General features: G+C 43.0%; 1 protein-coding gene across 1 annotated transcript in view; it reads right to left on the bottom strand.

The window, feature by feature from the left end:
* LOC307229547 (microtubule-associated tumor suppressor 1 homolog A-like) overlaps nucleotides 1-21,113 on the bottom strand; it is a gene marked incomplete at its 5' end in the record, with an annotated part of 52,034 nt that overhangs the window by 8,963 nt on the left and 21,958 nt on the right. Inside the window, 3 exons of the mRNA XM_079999547.1 lie at nucleotides 7,683-7,749; nucleotides 16,880-17,242; nucleotides 17,892-18,007. Coding sequence (XP_079855673.1) covers nucleotides 7,683-7,749; nucleotides 16,880-17,242; nucleotides 17,892-18,007 — 546 coding nt within the window. The remainder of the gene's footprint in view (nucleotides 1-7,682; nucleotides 7,750-16,879; nucleotides 17,243-17,891; nucleotides 18,008-21,113) is intronic.

Genomic DNA, 21,113 nt, shown 5'->3' with positions numbered 1-21,113 from the left:
AACCCAGGAGTGATGGAAGACTACTTTCAGATAGGACATTCCACACTCACCTCAATGTTTCAACAGGTAATGAAGAACAGACCCTGAGTGTGTGTGTGTGTGTGTGTGTGTGTCCTCCAGCATTCCCTGAAGACCACATTCCAGTTTAATTACTGTCACAGCAGACGTGCGCTGCCGCCTCAAAACCATCTGCAAGTCAACTGGGAAATATGCAGCGAGGTTCATTCCACCGTTGCTTAATTCCGCCTCTCGCATGCACACACATGCTTTCTACCTGTCTTTCTCTTTCTGACAATCATCTTCTCTTCCACTCTCCATATCGACCGTTCACAGTTGGGAATAACTGTTATTATTGTTACTTAGTTAGTACTCTATTATAACTGTTATATAACTTATTTATCTACTCTACTCTTCACTCTACTCTAACTTATATAACTCTGTGATATAACTCGTTAATTAATGATTTATTTCTCCATCTGAATTTCTTATTAGTTATTAGCATCTCCACCTGCTCCTGTGGACTTCCTCTCTCATGCAGTGACTCACTGATACATTCAATGTACTGGACGGACACAAGCGTCCTGTCTTACAATGACAGCTTTTATATACATTTGATGGATTTTCTTTTTGAAGAAAAATTATCTTTATTTGTCACATGGCACACATGCACTCATGCGGTGATGGTGACGGCGACCAACACACACACACACACACACACACACACACACACACACACACACACACACACACACACACACACACACACACACACTTCAAATGGCGGCTGGTGAAATGAGTTCTCTGCTTTTGACCCATCCTGGCTTGTCCTTCCTCTCCGCGCCTGGAGACCAATTCTAAGTGTCTATCGCTGGTCAGACGACAATGTTCTGCATGTTTTTGGTGGGGGTCCTTACTGATGTAGTACTCGTCTTCCTTAAAAATAGCTTAAAAAAATAAAAGCAGCTTTAAAAACCCAAAAAATATTGTTTCAGAGATAATTGCAGCGCTTCACACAGCTAAATGTAATTATACCTAGAAATTGTTCCTGATGAATTAGACATACGCCTCCAGAAAAAAACTGCATGGATCTATCTTGTTTTCTTTTTTGAAAGCAAAGGACGGACTTTGTCATCGCTAGATTCACTCTGGTTTCGGGACAGAACAGAACACAACAATGCTGAAAATTCACAGTAAATCTATACAGCCATGGTATGTCTACACTTTAACTGTGCTTAATGTCGACCCGTGATCAAGCTCTGTGCTACCGACTTCCCAGACAGACCACATACCCCGTTCTGACAGCCCGTTGTCATAGTGATGGTGACATAGAGAAGACAGCTGTGACCCGCTCGGACACAGGCCTGACCTGCACACGACAACAAGAAATGTGTGTGTGAGAGAGTGAGTGAGACTGTGTGTGTACATACACAAACATTTGCGAGTGTGTGTTTATTATGTATGTGCATGTGTGAAAGAGAAAGTGAGTGAAAAGTGTATGTGCATCTGTTTGTGTGTTTAAGTGTTCATCTGCGTGTGCGTACTGGCTTGTGTGTGACAGAAAGCAGGTGGTAGGTGCGGCAGGTGGTGGTGTAGAATAATGACATCATACCACCAGTGACCACCCAACCCACACACACACACGCACGCACACACACACACACACACACACACACACACACACACACACACACACACACACACACACACACACACACACACACACACACACACACACACACACACACACACACACACACACACACACACACACACACACACACACACTTGAACAATGTTCACATAGTGGTTGATAAACATTTATGTAGTGACCAACAAGTTAACAGAAGGAATATCTGACCAACCTGCAGGTTAGAATAAACTGTAACTAGAATCAATAAGTGCAGAGGCGGAGAAGGGACATTCTCTGTGATAAAGGGAAGTAGCAATTGTCGCTGCAAATGAGGTCAAATTAACAAATTAACTGGATTTTTACTTAAAAGTTGGTCTCCGATCCTGCTGACTTTTCCTCTGGTCTACCAGACAATATCCAGCCACCTGTTGCTCGGCCAAAGGCCATGTCGAAAGTCCTACTCCAACGAATGTAACTCCCCCACCCCAAAACACACACACACACACACACACACACACACACACACACACACACACACACACACACACACACACACACACACACACACACACACAGGTTAACAAAGCCCCGGGGAACAGCTAGCTTCTTACATCAGCGCATAGTGATCCTGTCACATGGCACTTCAACGACTGAGGAAGATATTGCAGCTTGTTGCGGGTGAGCGAAGTGACCTTTAACAAAAAGGCTGCTGAGTCAGTTCTAACGTTTACAATTTTTCATTTCAATGCCTAAATTCTTAAAAATGACCTTTTGATTGAATGTGCACTAAACAAAGCCAATTAAGCCACTTGTCTCCCAAGTTAGACAGAGAAGGAACATTCACCTTGGTAAGCCCAAGCCAGAGATTTAGAAACACTGATGTAAGCAATTGGTGGCAATTTGGTATACCCACTAACCCATATGAGCTCACATTAGACCTGCAAATCTGCACAGGAAGAAGCGAGAATTGTCTTTCCTGTTCACACGACATGGAAACTGTGCAGAGTTAACAGATGCAATGCTATGTGTGTGTGCAGTGTCGATGGCAATATACACATTCCTCAATATAGTGTGAAAAGAGAGAAGTCAAAGGTCAAGTCTGGAAATAAAAGATGATATTCATCTGGGTATTGTACAACCCGAGAGTGAGAGAGAGAGAGAGGGAGAGAAAGGTAGTGTGTGAAAGAGGAAGAGAGATGTGTAGAGATTGCAGGATATCGTTGAGAAAAATATTTAAATAGCAAAGGGCTTCAGTACCAGAGGTTCATTGTGTGTGTGTGTGTGTGTGTGTGTGTGTGTGTGTGTGTGTGTGTGTGTGTGTGTGTGTGTGAGAGTGTGGGTGGGGGATTATGTTGAAAGTACATATAGGCTGCAAAATATTAGTGTAACGGAATGTAGATGATTCGTGACCCATACAGATCACCCCTACGGTTCGGCATGCATGTGAACCACGGATCTATGGCAAAATTTTACCATCATAGTGAAATAATTTTACTGCCGCTGTTACTTTTTTAAGTAATAATTCCATACATCTCAATGCGGAGTTGCAGTGAAAAGTACATGACAGATGTGTACTGTCTTTTACTCTGAAGCGCAATGATTGGTTTTAAGGTACATCACGCTATGTTGCTGCTACTTTACGACATGTTGGGAATGAGCTGTGGATACAGCCAATGTTGCGCTATGCGTCTCCTCGTCCGCCATATTGGAGCAGTCAAGAGCCACTAGTAAAACAAATACGATGTGTATTGAGAGATGCAGATTTCTCTACAAAATCGACTGTAACTCGCTTAATTCTGAAATGATTTTCATGAAATGTAGTTTGTTAAAAACGAGGGAAATTGAACATGATACGGGTTTTAAAGGACAACCATGTTTAAAGGACGACAGTAAGGAGGAGGATGGATCCGTTGCATCCCAACTGCAAAAGGCAGGCATGTATGTGTTGTGAGGCATGTCTAAATACTTGCACACACTGCAGGAATGCATCTATGTGTGAGTCTCTGCAAACATTTGTGCATCTCCATTGTCCATGCAGAGCTGGATGAAAAATCGATCAAACATGATAAAATTTCCCAATACTTCAACATTGATAGAGTGTTTTGGGGATGATTATTATTATAATATAGTTATCTTATAATATGTTATATATTTCTGTCCTTTTCAACTGTTACGGAAAGGATGGCTGGTAACAGTGGTATCGTGAGCAAGTAGCTTGAGGCATACATCGCTCATTTCGCTCGTCTGGAACTTTCTAATGTTCTAACGTTCTTAATGTTGGATCACTTCAGTACAACCACCGTCATCTGGTCTCACACAATACGCGTGAAAAGGCGAAGGAGAAGAACCACTTGTTCTCTGAGCCATCCTAGGACTCCATTTCTTGACTTGTGCCTTGGTCAGGGGCATCACCATTGGTAGGAGTGTCTAACCCTAACATGCCATGTCTTTAGGGTAGGGGGGGAGAACAGGCAAACTCCACACGGAAAGGCCCCAGTCGGGCTCAAACCGAGAACTTGGTGTCACCCCTGGGTCACACCAGAAGCGACACGTCAGAGTCGTGAAAGCGCTTCAGATACGCTGCCATGTTAATCAATATGGAAGGTCACACCAAGCGGAAGTGCCATCGTCACGAAAGCAGCATGCTACAAAGCTCCTAAACCCCTCGCTTTTTTTTTTATGTCTTGGTTCTATTTTTCCTGGTGCATAGTGTAAACTGGGGCGTAGATTCCTATAGAGGTCCATTCAAAAGATGTATTTAGTTAAAATATTTAATAACCAAGCCTGGTATGCAACAACCACATAATAAAATCGTTGATGTGTGGTCCTAACGTGGATTACTGAGTTAAATTAACAAAATAATACATTTTCCCCAATAACAAATTGAACCTCACGGCTTTAAGGAATATTATCAAACATATATCATGCCCAGGAAGACTTTTTACTTTAGGATTTTACTTCTTACTTGGGAAGTCGTTTCATAGACTATTGGTCTGGTATACCGCACCTGTCGGCACCACCTTTCCTCCTGTCAATAGCCGCAATGCATTTATAGATTATAAATCATTCCAGCGATAAAATGTGTTGAATTTAAGATTATTATTCATTCCAGCTATAAAATGCATTTTCAAGACAGAAGCTGCTGTGTGAAATATAAAAAATAAACTCTTGACTCACAAACTAATCCAATTACGCTAATAAACAAACAGCCTCCAAGAATGAAATGGATAGAAAAAGTTTGAAAACGAAAGCAAAGATTCACTTACCCATTGAAAGTTGAGAAATTTCACAATTTAAAATGTTATGTCTCAAGCAAGCGCGTCGTAGATGGAATTAAGTCGGACCGGAAAGAATTGATGCATGTCAAATGATGCACTGCTATCGCGTTGCCGACGTGTCTCTGACGATGTCGCTTCTGGTGTGGCCCAGGGGTTAGGCAACACTCCTGACATAATATGGCATTTCTTCTACTGTGGCCTGGGGTGTGGAGGACAAAGCGGCGGGCCGCCTGGATGTGTTGACGGGCCACTGGCAGACAAACACCAACATGCCCACTGCACTCCCAAAACACCACAATAACCACACCCTCACATACCAACTCTCACTTAATAGTCGGTACTTACAGGGGTTACGTCAATAACATGGGGCGTTACAAAATATAACAAACCGATTATCGGAATTGGGGATGTTAACAATTAATCAACTATCGATTCATTTCTAATAAGTATTGAAAGGAAAAGATTTTGTCTTATTGATAAAAACTAAACAATCTGCGGTCTTGTTGGGGAGTCCTTGGGGGGCAGGGCGTTTCGAGAAAAAATACACAGCCAGGAAGTACCGTAGTAGTACTCATTGGAATGACAGGGGGCAACTGAGAAAGTGGAGCAGGAAGTAGTAACAGAAGTAGATGGAGGCTTCTGAAGAATGACAAACAACAAACATGGCTGCGTGTAGAAAACGGGAGCATCTCGATGCCGAGGAGGAAACTATATGTTTATTAGTGTTCAACAACTAATGCTGCGTTCAGATGGCAAAATGAAACAAACGATATGTTGCTATTGGTGATGACTCCAACAACATATATTTAAGGAAAGTCCATGAAAAAAAAAGGAAATCCAATTTATATTTGCAGCCCTACTCAGAATAGAAAGGCAATGAAAGCCAATGTTTGGGTGCCGCCACCAAACACTGTTGTGTATAACTACTAATCCCAGTGGAGTGCATAGTTAAACGTAAATGTTTATTGGCCATACTGTACATTGGCCCTTCTCCACAACATCTCTTCTCATCTCTTTCTTCTGGCTTTCGGTTAAATGGCAGTCCGCCAAGAATCTGTACAGTTTGTGTGAAGGCCGCGCCCCGAACGTGGAGAGAACACACTCAGTCTCTTCAAGAGCAAACCATTTTCCTATTAGAGGGAATTAACCTGTTGAGCGGCCCGTGGGGATCTTACTGCCAACCCGTCCATTCGCTCAATACCTCCTGTAATGTGATCACGCTCACGTAACCGGATAGGTGCACATACGGACCACCACTGCAATTTTCAATTACCTCAATAGTGAGATTGCTGATTTTGACACTGTTTATTATTGTTCATTATTCACTATGGAACAATAATAGAACATGAAACTGTCACCGAGTTTCAATAAAATAGTATATGGTACTGTCACCAAGTTTCAGTATAATTCAACCTGCAACTCCCACTAAGCTTAAGTAGGACACAACATATAACTAACATGGAAATGTCAAGTTCAAACTTCTCTTCTCAAGAGTCTCAAAATTCCAACTTTTCTTCACGAGCAGAGCTCCGCTGCGACAGTGATAGATACACAGTTTGCACAATGTTAGAATATTGTCATGCAATACATAAATAATTGATCTTCTTTGTTTACTTTGAAGTACCTCCAATCAGCTGAAATTTTCTTTCTTGCACCCTCTTTTTTGAGCGTCTTCATGCAACTTCCCCCATGTAACTTCATTACAATACGTTGGTATTAGGTTTGAGTACCGGAACATTTTTAGGAGTACAGTTCATGGAGCGCTGTATCAGGCGTGCAAATTTGACCGGCACAGAGTCTGAAAACATATGTGACACTGATCAGCCAGTGAAAACCGACCAATTGCGGTCACCGGCTGATCGATCGGTGCATCTCACGTTTTATATTTGAACATTACGGTCACAATTTTGTGCTTTATTATAATTCTCCCACTTCCCATTTGACCTCCCAATGCAGCATCACACCTTGGTGGATGATGAAGTACCACACAGTGCGTAGTAGGTATCAGTGGATGTTGAGTGAGAGGAGAGGGAGGGCTTTCAGAACCACAGGTAGTAGCATCTGGTCCAACCCGAGGGATGTCGTTTAAATACCCAAGAATTGGGTAGTTGGTACACAAAATGCATGCAGGTTGGCAGGTCTGCAGTTTTGAGGCAACATGCTTAACATTTAATATTATGGCCTGCACACTCACTCACACTCACACACACGCCATGCAGGCACGCACGCATGCACGCACACACAGACGCACACGCGCACACACACACACACACACACACACACACACACACACACACACACACACACACACACACACACACACACACACACACTATTGGTTTGGTTGGTCTGTAGGTCTTGAGCAAACCACAACATTTAAAGAATTAACACAATTTGTTATTTTCATTGTGTCCAAGCAAAAAAATAAAAAAGTCCAAGGTCTGGAGGTGCATGTGGTTGCTGCTCTGAATGAGGACGCTCCCAGAACAACAAGGAGCAGGTAACAGAATATAAATGGCTGTTGATTCATCGTTGATAAGAACTCAGGTGTCACATGCAAATAAAGGGTAGAGGGTGAGCAGGGAGAATGACTATGTCTAAAGGCACTAGTATACTGAGTGCATTTCTTGACTCTCTAATCTAAAATGCTGTTGGTGGAAACGTTCACCTGTCGTCGTCTTTGTTTATTTGAAGTATACTGCCTACTAGTACTTTGAGGAGTGTGTGTGTTTGTGTGTGTGTGTGCTTGTGTATTTGTTAAACATTTCTCTTACCCAATTCATCCCTGAGGTTGACCAGCTGCATAGACAATTCCTTCTTTTGCTTCAAGGCTTCTTCTCGCTATATAAAGACAGAGAGAGCACGCGAGAGAGAGAGAACAAATGTAAGAAATTAAACATGTAGGTGACATCCATACAAAATGAAGGTCCCGACGAACCTGCGGGTGGTAAATATGCTTTCAATGCTTGTTGGGACATTTGAGTTACTATGAGACCACAGCACCTTCTCACCGGATCTCCTCCATTGAGATCTACACGTGATAATCCTCTGTGAAAGGACCAATCCTAAAGGGAAGATATTGTGACGTGGGCTTAATACGTTTTGGACTAAAGCCACGGTGTCATGCTGTATGCATGTGCACAGTGTAAACACACACTGTAAACACAGGCAAAGTGGTTCGCTGTCGCCTTGCAATAGCTCAGAGTCTTGTCTACGGGACCAGAGATCAGAACTATGCACCCTTCTGGGGTTTTTCCTCTCCTACTAGAGGGAAACTTCACTCATGTAGTACATAGTAATATGGGCTCTCACCAGTCCGAAGATATAGACCTAACCCAATGAGCATGCTCCAACTTCCAGCTCCACGACAGACCACAACTGAAGGAAGTGCGCTACATTTACGGACATGCTCACCAGATGGCAAGCGATGAGGGCCATAGCTGTCGCTATATGAGTAAAGGCAAAGTTATAAATCTTTTTGGATAACAAATGGAGACAGTTATGTAGTGTCCAATAGTGAAGTCCACTTAAGAAATCAACCTTCCGCCTCCTGAACCCCCCCCCCCCCCTCCAAATATGCAGTATCATATAGTCCACATAGACATGTTCATGGACATATTGTATTGTCCAACATCTTAACACTGTCTCAATATGCACATGCACACACACACACACACAAACACTCACACACTCGTGGATACAAGTACAGTGGAGAAAAAGACACAGGCAAGTAGAATTCACCATGATCAGTGTTACTGCTAGATAGTTTGTGTTCAAAATGCACACTTAATGAGGATCCATCGTAAGCCTCACTCTAAACTTTATCCATCTAATCATCAATCCCCCTTTCTAGTACGTATTCACACAGGCACACTCATCCTATCTGTGTTTAGTGGGATCATTAATTGACAGTGAAGGTAGAGGAGAGAGCAAAGACTCATTCTGTTGGCATTTGAGTGAGCACTGAAATCCGGAATCATTTTATGATACAAAACCTGTTTGGGCCAGAGTGGCAATTTTAACTGCCAACTGATATGGGCAATTACAATTGGGAACTTGTGTATGACATCCAACACTGGGTACCGTTTGTGGCTTACCTGAACTAAATGGTTTAGCTATTAACTTGTTAGTTGAACAGTGAGTGTCTGTTACTTCACCCATTCATACAACTCACATAGCTGCCAAATTTGTCAGCTATGTTTACTCAAGGCCCTGTCCCCCAAACTCACTAATAGCAAGATTTCTCATCTCTGGTTGATTGATATGGTTTAAATTCCGTTTTAGACTGGCCGTCAATCAACACAATAATTCTGCGACCCTGGCAAGTGGAAGTCTCTACGGATAACAAGCGTCTGAGAAACGACTAAATGTAACTATCAACTAAATCTAGAACCCACAAAGTTTCGAAAGAGACACACCACTCCGAAGGCAGCTCGGACTCCCACCTTTTGCTTGCTCTTCTTCTTCACATGGTGAGAGGGGTTCTTGATGTGGGATTTGCTGGCCGTAGAGCCCATGTCGGCTCACTACACAGGCACACGCGCAGGCACACGCGCAGGCGCACGCACGCACACGCACACACACACACACACACACACACACACACACACACACACACACACACTCCAGGCTAAATAAACACGTCCGTCTGGCTCCTGGAATGTTAGACACTCAGGGTTCAGTCCACAGCTTCTCCAGCTGGTTCATCTCCACTTTCTCTGGTTCCCGCCAGACCAGGGGCTGCTACGTTTCCATCAAAACATCTTCACACTCTCTCTCTCTCTCTCTCTCTCCCTTTGTTTCTTCCTTTCTTTCTCAACAGCTTCAATTTATTCCCCAACGCTCTCCTCCTGTCTCTCTCCCTTCCTACCCGGCAGCTTGAATGTTTTCTCCTCCACTCCCGGACTTCCCTCTCATGCTGATCGCGCAAACTCCGCCCACCCGAGGACTAAACCTTGCCCACCATGAGGGTAAACTCCGCCCATTCAGAGAAAAAACAAACAAAACTAAATAAACCACACACCCCAATCAATGAAGAGAATCCCACCCATTCTGGCAGAAAACCATGCTCATGCTGGGGGAAACCCGAGCCTGCATAAACCACAGAGTGAATTAAAGACAGAAGACCGAAGAGAGAACCGTAGAAAAATAACTGAAACAACAAAACAAAAAGGTAAAAAGACAAGAAAGAAAACATAATGAAAGACAAAATATATTGTGAACCATGCCTCAAGCATGGTCCCGCCCACTTTAATAGGCCACACTCCCAGCCCCTCCTCCATACAGCAGCAGGTGATCAGTGTGTTGAGTTTATGTTCACCTACTTATAGAGTACCGATAGGACAGATAACCCTGGTATGCATGCTAAAGATAACAGTCGCCTTATCTTAGATGTCCACAACTCACACACAGCACTGTAGGCTCCAAACTGCAGCTGGTGCATTCCTCAAACCACCTCATGATGGATTTACAAACAGGGTTCATGCTGTCATTACAAATGATTTATTTTAATTGTCATGGACTTTATGCAAAACAAATAATACATTTTCAATGTTATCTTTATTAATTAAAATATAATATAATCTTAGTCTCATTGTCTATTAATTATTACTATATCTATTATAAATATATATATATATATACAGTATATATGTATCTATGTTTGTCTCTTTATGTCAGCCCTGTGATAGACTGGTGGCTTGTCCAGGGTGTACCCCACCTCTCGCCCAATGACAGCTGGGATTGGCTCCAGCCCCCCCACGACCCCACGAGGATAAGCGGTATAGATAATGGATGTTGTCTTCTACTATTATAAGTGTTTATTTCCAACCATGCTTTGGAAATAGACTTTTTGAGCACTTCCGCAAAAAAGGAGCTATTTTCAAAGTTTTCCAGTAGTTCGATTTCTGAGGATGAAATTCAAGCACAGAACACACACACACACACACACACACACACACACACACACACACACGTTAGTCTCTCTCTCTGTCTCTTTGCCCCCCCCACCTGCGTTTTAAGAATTTATAAAGAGAGTTGTCTAACACACACACCCACACATTGAGTGAGTCGTTATCTAATGATAACAGGTTAAGATATAGATAATCGCAACTTTCTCTCTCTTTCTCTCAGAGTTCAAAATAACAGCTGTAATCTGCTTCCTCCGTCCACACAAAAAGGAGCTGTGAGAGAGAAAGAAAAAAGAAAGAATACTGTGTGTGTGTGTGTGTGTGTGTGTGTGTGTGTGTGTGTGTGTGTGTGTGTGTGTGCGTGTGTGTGTGCGTGCGTGTGTGCGTGCGTGTGTGCGTGTGTGTGAGAGAGAGAGAATACCCCTCAGGCCAGTTACAGAGTGGGTGGTTCATACTGTATTCCGCCGAAACACGCCACTTTTACACATCAGTGGAAAAAAGTCAATAAACACGTTAACAAGTCTTGTACAACGTGTACAAGTGTAATCATTTTTTACTTCCTCTCTAACTATTTATAAATTCAAATCTAATGTTAAACAATTACGTTCATCACCTTGTTTTAAACCGCTTTCAATAACAACAGTCAAACAACAGTATTTCAGTACTTAATTTTGTGGGAAAAGTCTAATTTCAGATTTTGGAATATTTTTGGAATATGATACCGCTGACTACAAATTTATAAATGAAAATACTGTTTTCCTAACAGGTCTACTAAAAATACTTTCCAAAAAGCACTAAGCTGTGAGAGTTGGGGTTGGAGATTTGTGAAGTTTTTAGTGAATACTTTGCATGAGTGTATGTTCAAGATTCAAGATGTTTATTCGTCACATACATATACATACAGGCATATATATATGTAGTGAAATGACATTGCAACGCACATAGATTATGCACAATAAGTACTAACTGGCACAATAGCTAATTAATCTACTAAATAACTAAACTGACTGATTCCTAAAATGCAATTCAATTAGTAAATATAATTAAATAAGAGTAAAAAAAAAAGGTAATATAGAAAGTACGAATACAAAATATAAATACAATGAATAGACCATTATGTATATACTGTAAAGATATGTGCAGTAAAGTTGGATGTGAATATAGTGAGGTAGTGTGTGTTGAGATATACAGTACAGTATTCAACAGTACGGCACAGCAATACAATAACACCGAACAGCAATACATCACAGTATGCTATAGCCCAGTACAGTGATACGGTATGCAGTACAGTATGCAACATACAGTACGGTAAGACAGTGGGACCTATGTGTGTGTCTTAGTGGGGGCCTCTGGTGAGTACAGTGTTGACAGTCCTTATGGCTTGCGGGAAGAAACTCTCAGTTACACTTTTCTCAATGCGTGACTGCGGAGGCGCTTGCCCGAGCGCAACAGTTGGTACAGTCTGTTATTGGAGTGGTGAAGATCCTTCATGATCCTGCGGGCTCTGCTAGTATACCTCTTGGTGTATAAGTCCTGTAGAGAGGGGAGGGTAGTTCCATTGGTATGGTCGGCTGAACGCACTACCCTCTGCAGGGCCCACCTGTCCTGAGCTGTACATTTCACAAACCAGGCAGTGATGTTGCCTGTCAGGATGCTCTCCACTGCTGCTTGAGGATCCTGACCGAGACCCTGTATTTCTTCAGCTGTCTGAGGAGGTAAAGATGCTGGCTCGCCTTTCTCACCAGAGTGTCTGTATGTATGGTCCATGTTAAGTCCTTCGTGATATGGACACCCAGGTACTTGAAGCTGCTCACCCTGTCAACAGAAGTCCCATTAATCATCAACGGCACGTGCGTCCTCGGTTGTAATCCTCTCCTAAAGTCCACAGTCAGCTCCTTAGTTTTGCTGACGTTCAGGAGGAGGTTGTTGTCCTGGCATCGGAGTGACAGGTCAGCCACCTCCTCGCAGTAGGCCTTTTTGTCGTCATCAGCGATCAGACCCAACACCACTGTGTTGGCAGCAAACTTGATGATGGTGTTGGAGCTGGACCACGCCACACAGTCATGTGTGTACAGGGAGTACAGTAGGGGGCTACTCCTGTGTTCAGAGTGAGGGAGCTGGACATGTGCCTTCCCACCTCAACCACCTGGGGCAGGGCTGAGAGGAAATCCAGGATCCAGGCACACAGTGGAGTGTTCAGTCTTGGCTCCCTCAGCTTGACAGCCAGTCTGGTGGGGACTATGGTACTGAAAGCTGAACTGTAGTCCATGAACAGCAATCTCACACAGCCCCCTTCCGGCCATCCAGGTGTGTGAGCGTGGTGTGCAGTACCTGGGAGACCACGTCGTCGGTGGATCTGTTCGGTCGGTCTGCGAACTGCAGCGGTCAATGGTGCAGGGAAGGGAGGCGCTGATGTAATCCTTAATCAGCCTCTCAAAGCACTTCATGACCACCGAGGTGAGGACCACCGGACGGCAGTCATTCAAGCAGGCTGGAGAAACGTTCTATAATGTTCTAAAGGATAATGGTGGACCTCTTGAAGCCGGACGGTACCACCGTTTCGGCCAGGGAGGCGTTGAATATCCTAGTGAACACCGGGGCTAGCTGGTTAGCACAGGTTTTCAGTACTCGCCCAGATATGACATCTGGGCCTGCAGCTTTCCTGGTGTTCACGTGCCTTTAGAGCCCTCCTGACGTCATGCTATGACAGAGAGTGCGCGCTCATCCCCAGCGGTGTAACTCCAATTTGCCGGCGAGCTAGTGGTGTTGTTGCCCGACTCAAACCGCGCATAAAAGAAGGTCAATTCGTTGGCTAGGGAGGCGTCCACACTCGTGGCTGGAGAGGAGCTGCTGTTGTCGTACTGCGGTTTATAGGACGCCGCTTTGTTATTGTCCATGCCGCGGATGGGTTAGGAGATATCACTAACTATCCTGGCTATGAAACTCACAGCTACATCGGTAAACTCGCTGACGTTACTGGAACTTGATTGGAAAGTGTCCCAGTCTACGTCACTCATAGCGTCCTGTAGCGCGGCCTCTGCTTGGTCCGACCACCGCTTTACGTCCCTCGTCACAACCGTTCCGCGTACGATGCTCAGCTAAACAGGAAGCAACGAGATGGCGGTGTGGTCTGGTTTCCCGAGCGAGGGAGCGAGACGGTCTTGTACCCCTTCTTGTACAGTGTGTAGCAGTGGTCCAAGTTCTATGTCCCCTGGTGGCACACGTGATGTGTTTATGGAAATTAGGCAGAACTTTTTTAAGGTTCGCCCTGTTAAAGTCCCCTGCCACCACCACAGCCGTGTCGGAATGTTTGTTTTGAGGTCTGCACAACACATCATGCAGGTCCGATAGTGCTTTGTCGGTGTCCACTTGCGGTGGAATATAAACGGCTGTGATGATGACCATGCTGAATTCCCAGGGGAGGTAGAATGGACGGCATGAGATGGTCAGTTCGACAAGCATTAGCGGGAGAGAGTCTTGATGTTGCTGGGGTAACACCAGCTGCTGTTGATATGTGTGTGTGCACGCACGTGAATTCCACTCTACATGCCATTAAATGATAACAATAAAAGAGCAAATATTTGCCTTATGGCTTATCAAAGTCCAGGATTCTATGATTGACATATCCTAGTGCGTGATTAGATCAAACACTGACCTTCAACGTCTTATAGAAAAGTTAAAGAAAGAACCAAAATGTGAAATTTTTGCTTGGTGGAATTGGTTTAAGATCACTTTTGAACTACCTTTAGTACATCACAATCGCAGGGATAATGTAATGTACACATGATCAGGAATGCTGTCTAACATCCTAAAGTATCCAAACTTCAGTACGTAATTGTTATATATACTGATGGATTAGACCAGGGGTCTTCAACATTTTTCAGCCCAATGACCCCTTGGTGGATAGAGAAACAGAGCAGGGAACCCCTAGATTTTTTTAAATAACATTTTGTGTTGCATTTTGAGCCTGGCCTATAATAACATATGTATAATGCCTTATTAACCAATTTATATATATGCTCATGGTTCCTGCGTGTTTTTATTTTAGATTTAGATTCATTTCAGTTAGTTTAGTTCCGTTAGTAGAGTAGTAGAAGTTTAAATCCATCTTCTTCTTGTTTCACAAATAAAATAAAGTTTTCCAGAATCTGAAATAGGGTTTTATATGTTGTTTAATATCAATACAATAATTTACCATGTGTTTTTATTGACATTCAGCCATGCACCAGTTATGTCTGTCAGAGACACAAAAATCTGAGATTTTTAAATGCGCCATAACATCAGAAGCTGCGAATCAGCTCGCTTTCAGCCAATTACTTAAAATACATTAAAAAACACAGCTGTTCTAGTGTTAATGGCTGGAATTGAATCAATGTAATTTTTTTTGTCCTAAATACATTTTTATAAAATCTTTCACAAAAATAATTGTGACATTTTAAAAAATTGGCCCCTTGCAGTACCTCCGTGGACACACTAGGGGTCGCAGACCCCCGCTTCAAAACCACTGGATGAGATTATTGTGATTTTTATCTAAATGTCCCTATCAAACAGGCTCAAATTTTAGTCCTCTTTGTTCTGCGCAGATCATTGTGCAATAAAATGTTTCCTAAAAACATTTTTATTTACATTTTCGACAAGGTTTTCAGGCTTTGCCCAGCTTTCCGATTGGCTCCTGTAAGTATTTTGCTATATTTTGTCTAAAACTGTGCTACAATGACAAGTTTATCATGGACCATAGCATTGAAAATAAAAGTAAACCCATTTAAACTAATTGACCATGACTTCTTGGGAGAAAAGGACACCCATGAGGGGAAACCTCACACAAGTTCTATATCCTTAAAAATATTGCACTGCTACAAACCAGCACAAGGTAGCACCATCTTTAATTGATGAATGAATTAATGAATGAAATCTAATTTGAGTGAAATCAAAAATGAAATCAAGTTAGAAAGACCAATAGAAAGGCCTGTTAGAAACAAACACACCAAGACAACAACAGTAGCACACGGCCGGCAGTAAGCTGACAACTATCATACAAAAACACATATAATAACCTATAAATTGTTTTTGTAATGCCACAGACAGCTTCTACCAAAACACATCACACCCATTCACGCAACATTAATCCATCAACGCATCAATCTTATTAGAAGACAGTTGCGGATTGGCATGCATTGTTGTTTTCTGCTGAGAAGAGGGTGCGGAGCCTCAGGCAAAGCTCTTCCTGCTACGACACAAACAACCTACTGTTGCTAAGACTAGTCAGTTGTCTGTTTGCTAAACAAGACAGATGTACCATCTTTTTTCCTGCACCATTGTTATAATTTATTTGAGAATATATGCTCTGGGCAGCTCCCCGTGTGCATTGATTATGATAAAGCGTCTTAGCTCTCATCTTATTTTGGATGCTTGAATTTGTCATGCTTTAAGCCCCCGAACAGGGTACTTTTGCTCTGTGTTATTACCCCACCTCCCAAAAAAGCCCACGAAAGCTACTCAAAAGATGTTAATGAACTACAAGTACCAGAATTTCTTGTTTTTATTGTCCCTTACTGTACTGGTCAAATAATCCACTAAACTCCTGTTAGAAGAGGCAACAGGAGTTAATTAGAAAGGCAGATATAGCAAATCAACTCAGACACTTTGTATGTGCACACAGAGGTGCACACTGGGGATTCCTACTGGACTATCGGTCCTCACAAGTGATGCATGTTGTAGATCTTGTATAGAACTTAAACCCATGTCATGGGCTTTCTAGTTTGTCGGTAAAACAGGGTTAACAAGGAATCTTTTAGTCTAATGTACAACAGAGTAAATGCTATCAAACTTCCCAATGGCAAGAACCCCCAAAATCTGTGTTGTTCAACTTGTTAGATGCCCCGCCAACAAAAGATAACGCTATCTCTAACTAATCCATTTTAGAGATACACCAAATTTCCTCGACTGGCTTTGATGCTCGGTGTCAAATGGGATAAAATAAACAGGCCTGTGTTCGTAGAACTGATCGGCTATGCAGACAACAAACACAATCCTTTGGAGCACTTTGCTGGTGCTGTACTCACCTCAGTGAAGAGATGTTGGATGACAGTGGCCAGAGCCTCCACTCTCCTGTTGCCCTGAACCAGGAGTCTCCTCAGCTGCTGGATGCCCTGGTTCCTCTTCTCTGCCTGCTCCTTAGTCGGGAAGTTTGGCTTCCCCCGGGCTGGTACGTCCTCCGCTGGTCTGCCCCCGCTGTCCAGCTTGGCAGCAGGACACGCGGAACTGCTGGGCAGCCGAGAGCCTGTTTTCGGGCTGGATCGTGACCCGGCCCTCGCCCTGAACCCCAGCCCTGGAGCCGCCCCGTTGGCTTGTGCATTGCTGTTGACATTGGTGGTGATGTTGATGTCTGGTGTTGGGAGACTATTTCCGTTCAGCAGGTCAGCCGCCTTTGGGAGGGAAAACACTGAATCAGCATATATGGTTTCTTATTTGTCAGAGCCCCAGTTCTACTGGCCTGAAACACCATCACTGCTATATACAGTAGAACAGAACCTGTTTGGTCCGTAAACAAGGCCCAAGATGTCACCAATAGAGCATGGACACTGTTCTCTGTTCTCCCTCTCAACTTTGGGCTTCATCCTTGCCAAACCACAAACACCAGTGTTACCATTAAAGGGGCTTGTAGGTCAATCATTTCATTGCCAGGAATTATTTCAACTGGTAACTTGTGTAGTTATCGTGCATTAGGTAAATACAACCATGAGACATTCTTGAATCAAGCGCAAATCAGATTATAACGGCATTGAAAACACACCATTGAGTTACTAAACAATATATTTTTGGCCTGCTCTATATACAGTATGCATGTATAGTGTCTCTTGTATCAGCAAGATTTGCCACCCTTGAGAAAATACTGCCTAATAAACAAATAGACATTGAACAACATTGGCAAAGCTATTTCACTAACAGTTAAATTGTTTATATCTATCAGCACCTACTTCAAACCCCCAAAGTTTTTGTGCACTGAAGTGGTCAACATCTGACCGACAACATCATTTAAACAATAAAAGCTAGAAATGAGATCTGTGGATATACCGGTTCTGCTGCAGGCGGCTGGTTGAGCTTGGAAGCACCTGGAGACGCAGGGAGGACTGCGGTGGTGCCGGGGTGGCTGGGTTTCGCCGACGCCCCGCGAGGTTTGTTCTTATCCACTGCAAGAGAACAGGAGCTGGTTAGTGTAGTGGCGGCGACCACCTTCAGCATGGTCTCACATATGGACACACACACATACAACGACGAGACACAGCTCTCAGAACATTTTAGAGAGATGATCACACCCACACACAAACATGCTGTCTACGTGTTGTGTGTGTGAGCACTGAAACACCCACACAATATTCTCTCTTTCTCTCTCTCTCTCTATGGAAAATGAGAGAACACACCCTGTTGGGTCGAATGTAATGCATCATGGTATTGTGGGACAATTGGTTGAGTATGCATTGTGTTTGTGTGTATGGGTGCATGTGCGTGTGAGTCTTTGCATGTGTGTGTGAGTGTGCGCGTGTGCGATAGGCAGTGCCTGGATGTGCATTAAGGAGTGCATTACTGTCAGACATACACTGCAATTAGAGAGAGAGAGAGAGTGAGCGAGAGAGAGAGAGAGAGCAAGAGAGAGAGAGCACTCTGGATCATTTTGCAGCCTCACCAGCCCATTTATCCCCCCCCCCCCTCATGACATGGTCAATCTCATTTAGACATCCTGCTTTCCTGCTTCTGTCTTTTCCTCTTTCTGTCCATCCCGGTTCTCAATGGACTGCAGCTGTCTCCCTAACTGGAAACAGAACCTCACACAAGATTCAAAAATTGATTTATAAGATTCAAAAGATTTATTCGTCACATACAGACAGCAAAGATATTTCTGAACCATCATCACCACCAACAGTTAGCAGAGTCAGAATATTCTGCGCAAGGGCGATGTGGTTGTTTCATAGCTATAACGTTATGTGTGTGTTGCTGTGTTTACATTGCAATCTACTGATATCCAACAGGCTGGAGGCGACACTATACTAATGGCCAAATAGAACATTTACAGCAAGTTCATCCTTAGTTTCTAGTATACCGCCTACTTAAACTTTGTGCAGAGTTGAGGAGATACATTCCTGGAGGAGGGCCAGAGTTTCAGCTCTGAGGGCATAGGATTGGTTGGGGTGACGCTGGCATCGGTGCTACAATCCACAACCTCAATCTGAAGCACTTTGGGTTTATTGTAATGTGATGGAATTTCCCATATTCTGGGGCTCAGATCCAAATTCCCCCCTGGTGTCACTTTAATCTGTAATGTTTTTCGACCACAGCCCTGTTGCTAGGTGGTGCAGTAAACAATGATCCTGATCTGTAATTCCAGCTGCCCGTCCATTAGCGACACTGCCCCCTGCTGGTGGCTGCCTCACCGCACAGGCCTGCACAGATTGTGTGTGCATGTGTGTGTGTGTGTGTGTGTGTGTGTGTGTGTGTTTAATTCAAAAGGTTTCATTTCAGAACATTCATTCATTTCATTCAACAGTTTTATTCTTGTTTAAAAATCATTATTATCATGACACAGTAACTTAAAGGATTTCAAAGCCCTTTTTTGTTTGCTGAGTGTTAGTAAATTGTACCTGATGACTGAGCTGCAGGCAAGCAGAGCTGCTGGACCCAGACTGAGAGAAACAGTGGGTTTAGCATGCAGAGAACACAAACACCACAGTTAGACGAGTTATGCGAGCGAAGGAAACGGAAATCAATGGACGTTCCTAGTTGGTACAACAAACATGGTCGCTATGGAATTTGAATAATCACAGAACTCCGGGAAAATGGTCCTCTGTTGGTTAAAACGTTTAATCTGCAGAGATGAGTTTTTAGAAAGTGGTAGCATTTGGTAGCATTTGTTTGAAGAAAGACAGCAATTGCCTTGGTTTCACTGGGTTGTGCTGGTCATATATAGACACATCGAATAGCTTTACGCTTCATATAGGGGCACAACGGAGTTTATTCTCCATTTCCATAACAACAATGCCATTGACAGACAGGACCTGTGGTCCTTTTACACTGTACTGCAGTTACTTGCACCAGTAAGGTTTGCGGCTAGTTTTTGTATCGGTAGGAGGGTTGGGGGTGGGGGGTGAAGAGGGCTGCAGAGGCTTTAATTGATAGTGATGACTGTATGTAACCTTCAAACAGATGTGTTCACTAAAAAAAACATTAGACTATTACAAACATTAATAAAATGGGGTTTCCTCCACCTACCATCAGTTAGGACCCCCACCAAAAACATGCACACATCATCGTCTGACCAGCGAAGGACACTTGGTTCCAGGTCCCCGGGCGCATCGATGAATGCTGCCCACTGCTCCTGGCTGCCCCCCCGGAGGAAGGACAAGCCAGGATGGGAAAAATGCAGAGGCCACATTTCACCGGCCACCACCCAAAAAAGCATGTACATGTGTGTGTGTGTGTGTGTGTGTGTGTGTGTGTGTGTGTGTGTGTGTGTGTGTGTGTGTGTGTGTGTGTGTGTGTATATATATATATATATATATATATATATATATATATATGCATGTGATGTAGTGCGGTCATGTGACAAATAAAGATTCTTAATTCTTAAATAAAATGCAATTACCTTTTTAACTCTTTATATCAATCATAATAGTAAATGGTTAACTTTGATCTATTTTAATCTCATGTAGAAATTGCAGATGTAGAATTTAAGATGATGAGATAAATGGTATGAAAGTACATCCTGTAACGCACCTGGCCCTACACTGGATTCTCCAGTGGTCTTGACTCATAGTTTGAAAACAACTGACTTTGGCCTGAAATTGGTACTTTCTGTGATGTTTTTCTAGGAGAGCTGAAGTGCCATTCACTGTAGTCCTGAGCCATGAGCTCACAGGTTGACATCATCTCCACTGCCTCATCATCAACAACCGACCAGCTAGCCGACTGGTGGGCAGGGATTCATTTCTTTGGAGTTCAATAAGGTGTTAAACGTAAGACAAAAAAAGACAAGAAAAATCACAGCAAAGAGTCTGGCTCTTATTGGAGCACGGAGGCCAACTTAGATGGAAATACGTGGTTAGGTCACTTTAAACAAGATGCCTCATTAAATTGTTGAAAAACAAGTTATCCATTAACAGAAACACAGAGAGAGAAAGAGAGAGAGAGAGAGAGAGAGAGAGAGAGATAAACACTGAAAATAATTATATAACAATATTATTTTTACATATTTTAATTATATGATAATTATAATAAATTATATAATATAATAATAATAATAAT

Source organism: Zeus faber (genome assembly GCF_960531495.2).
Source record: "Zeus faber genome assembly, chromosome: 4".
In the NCBI taxonomy this organism is placed as follows: Eukaryota; Metazoa; Chordata; class Actinopteri; order Zeiformes; family Zeidae; genus Zeus; species Zeus faber.
This window is presented reverse-complemented; position numbering and strand designations above follow the sequence as displayed.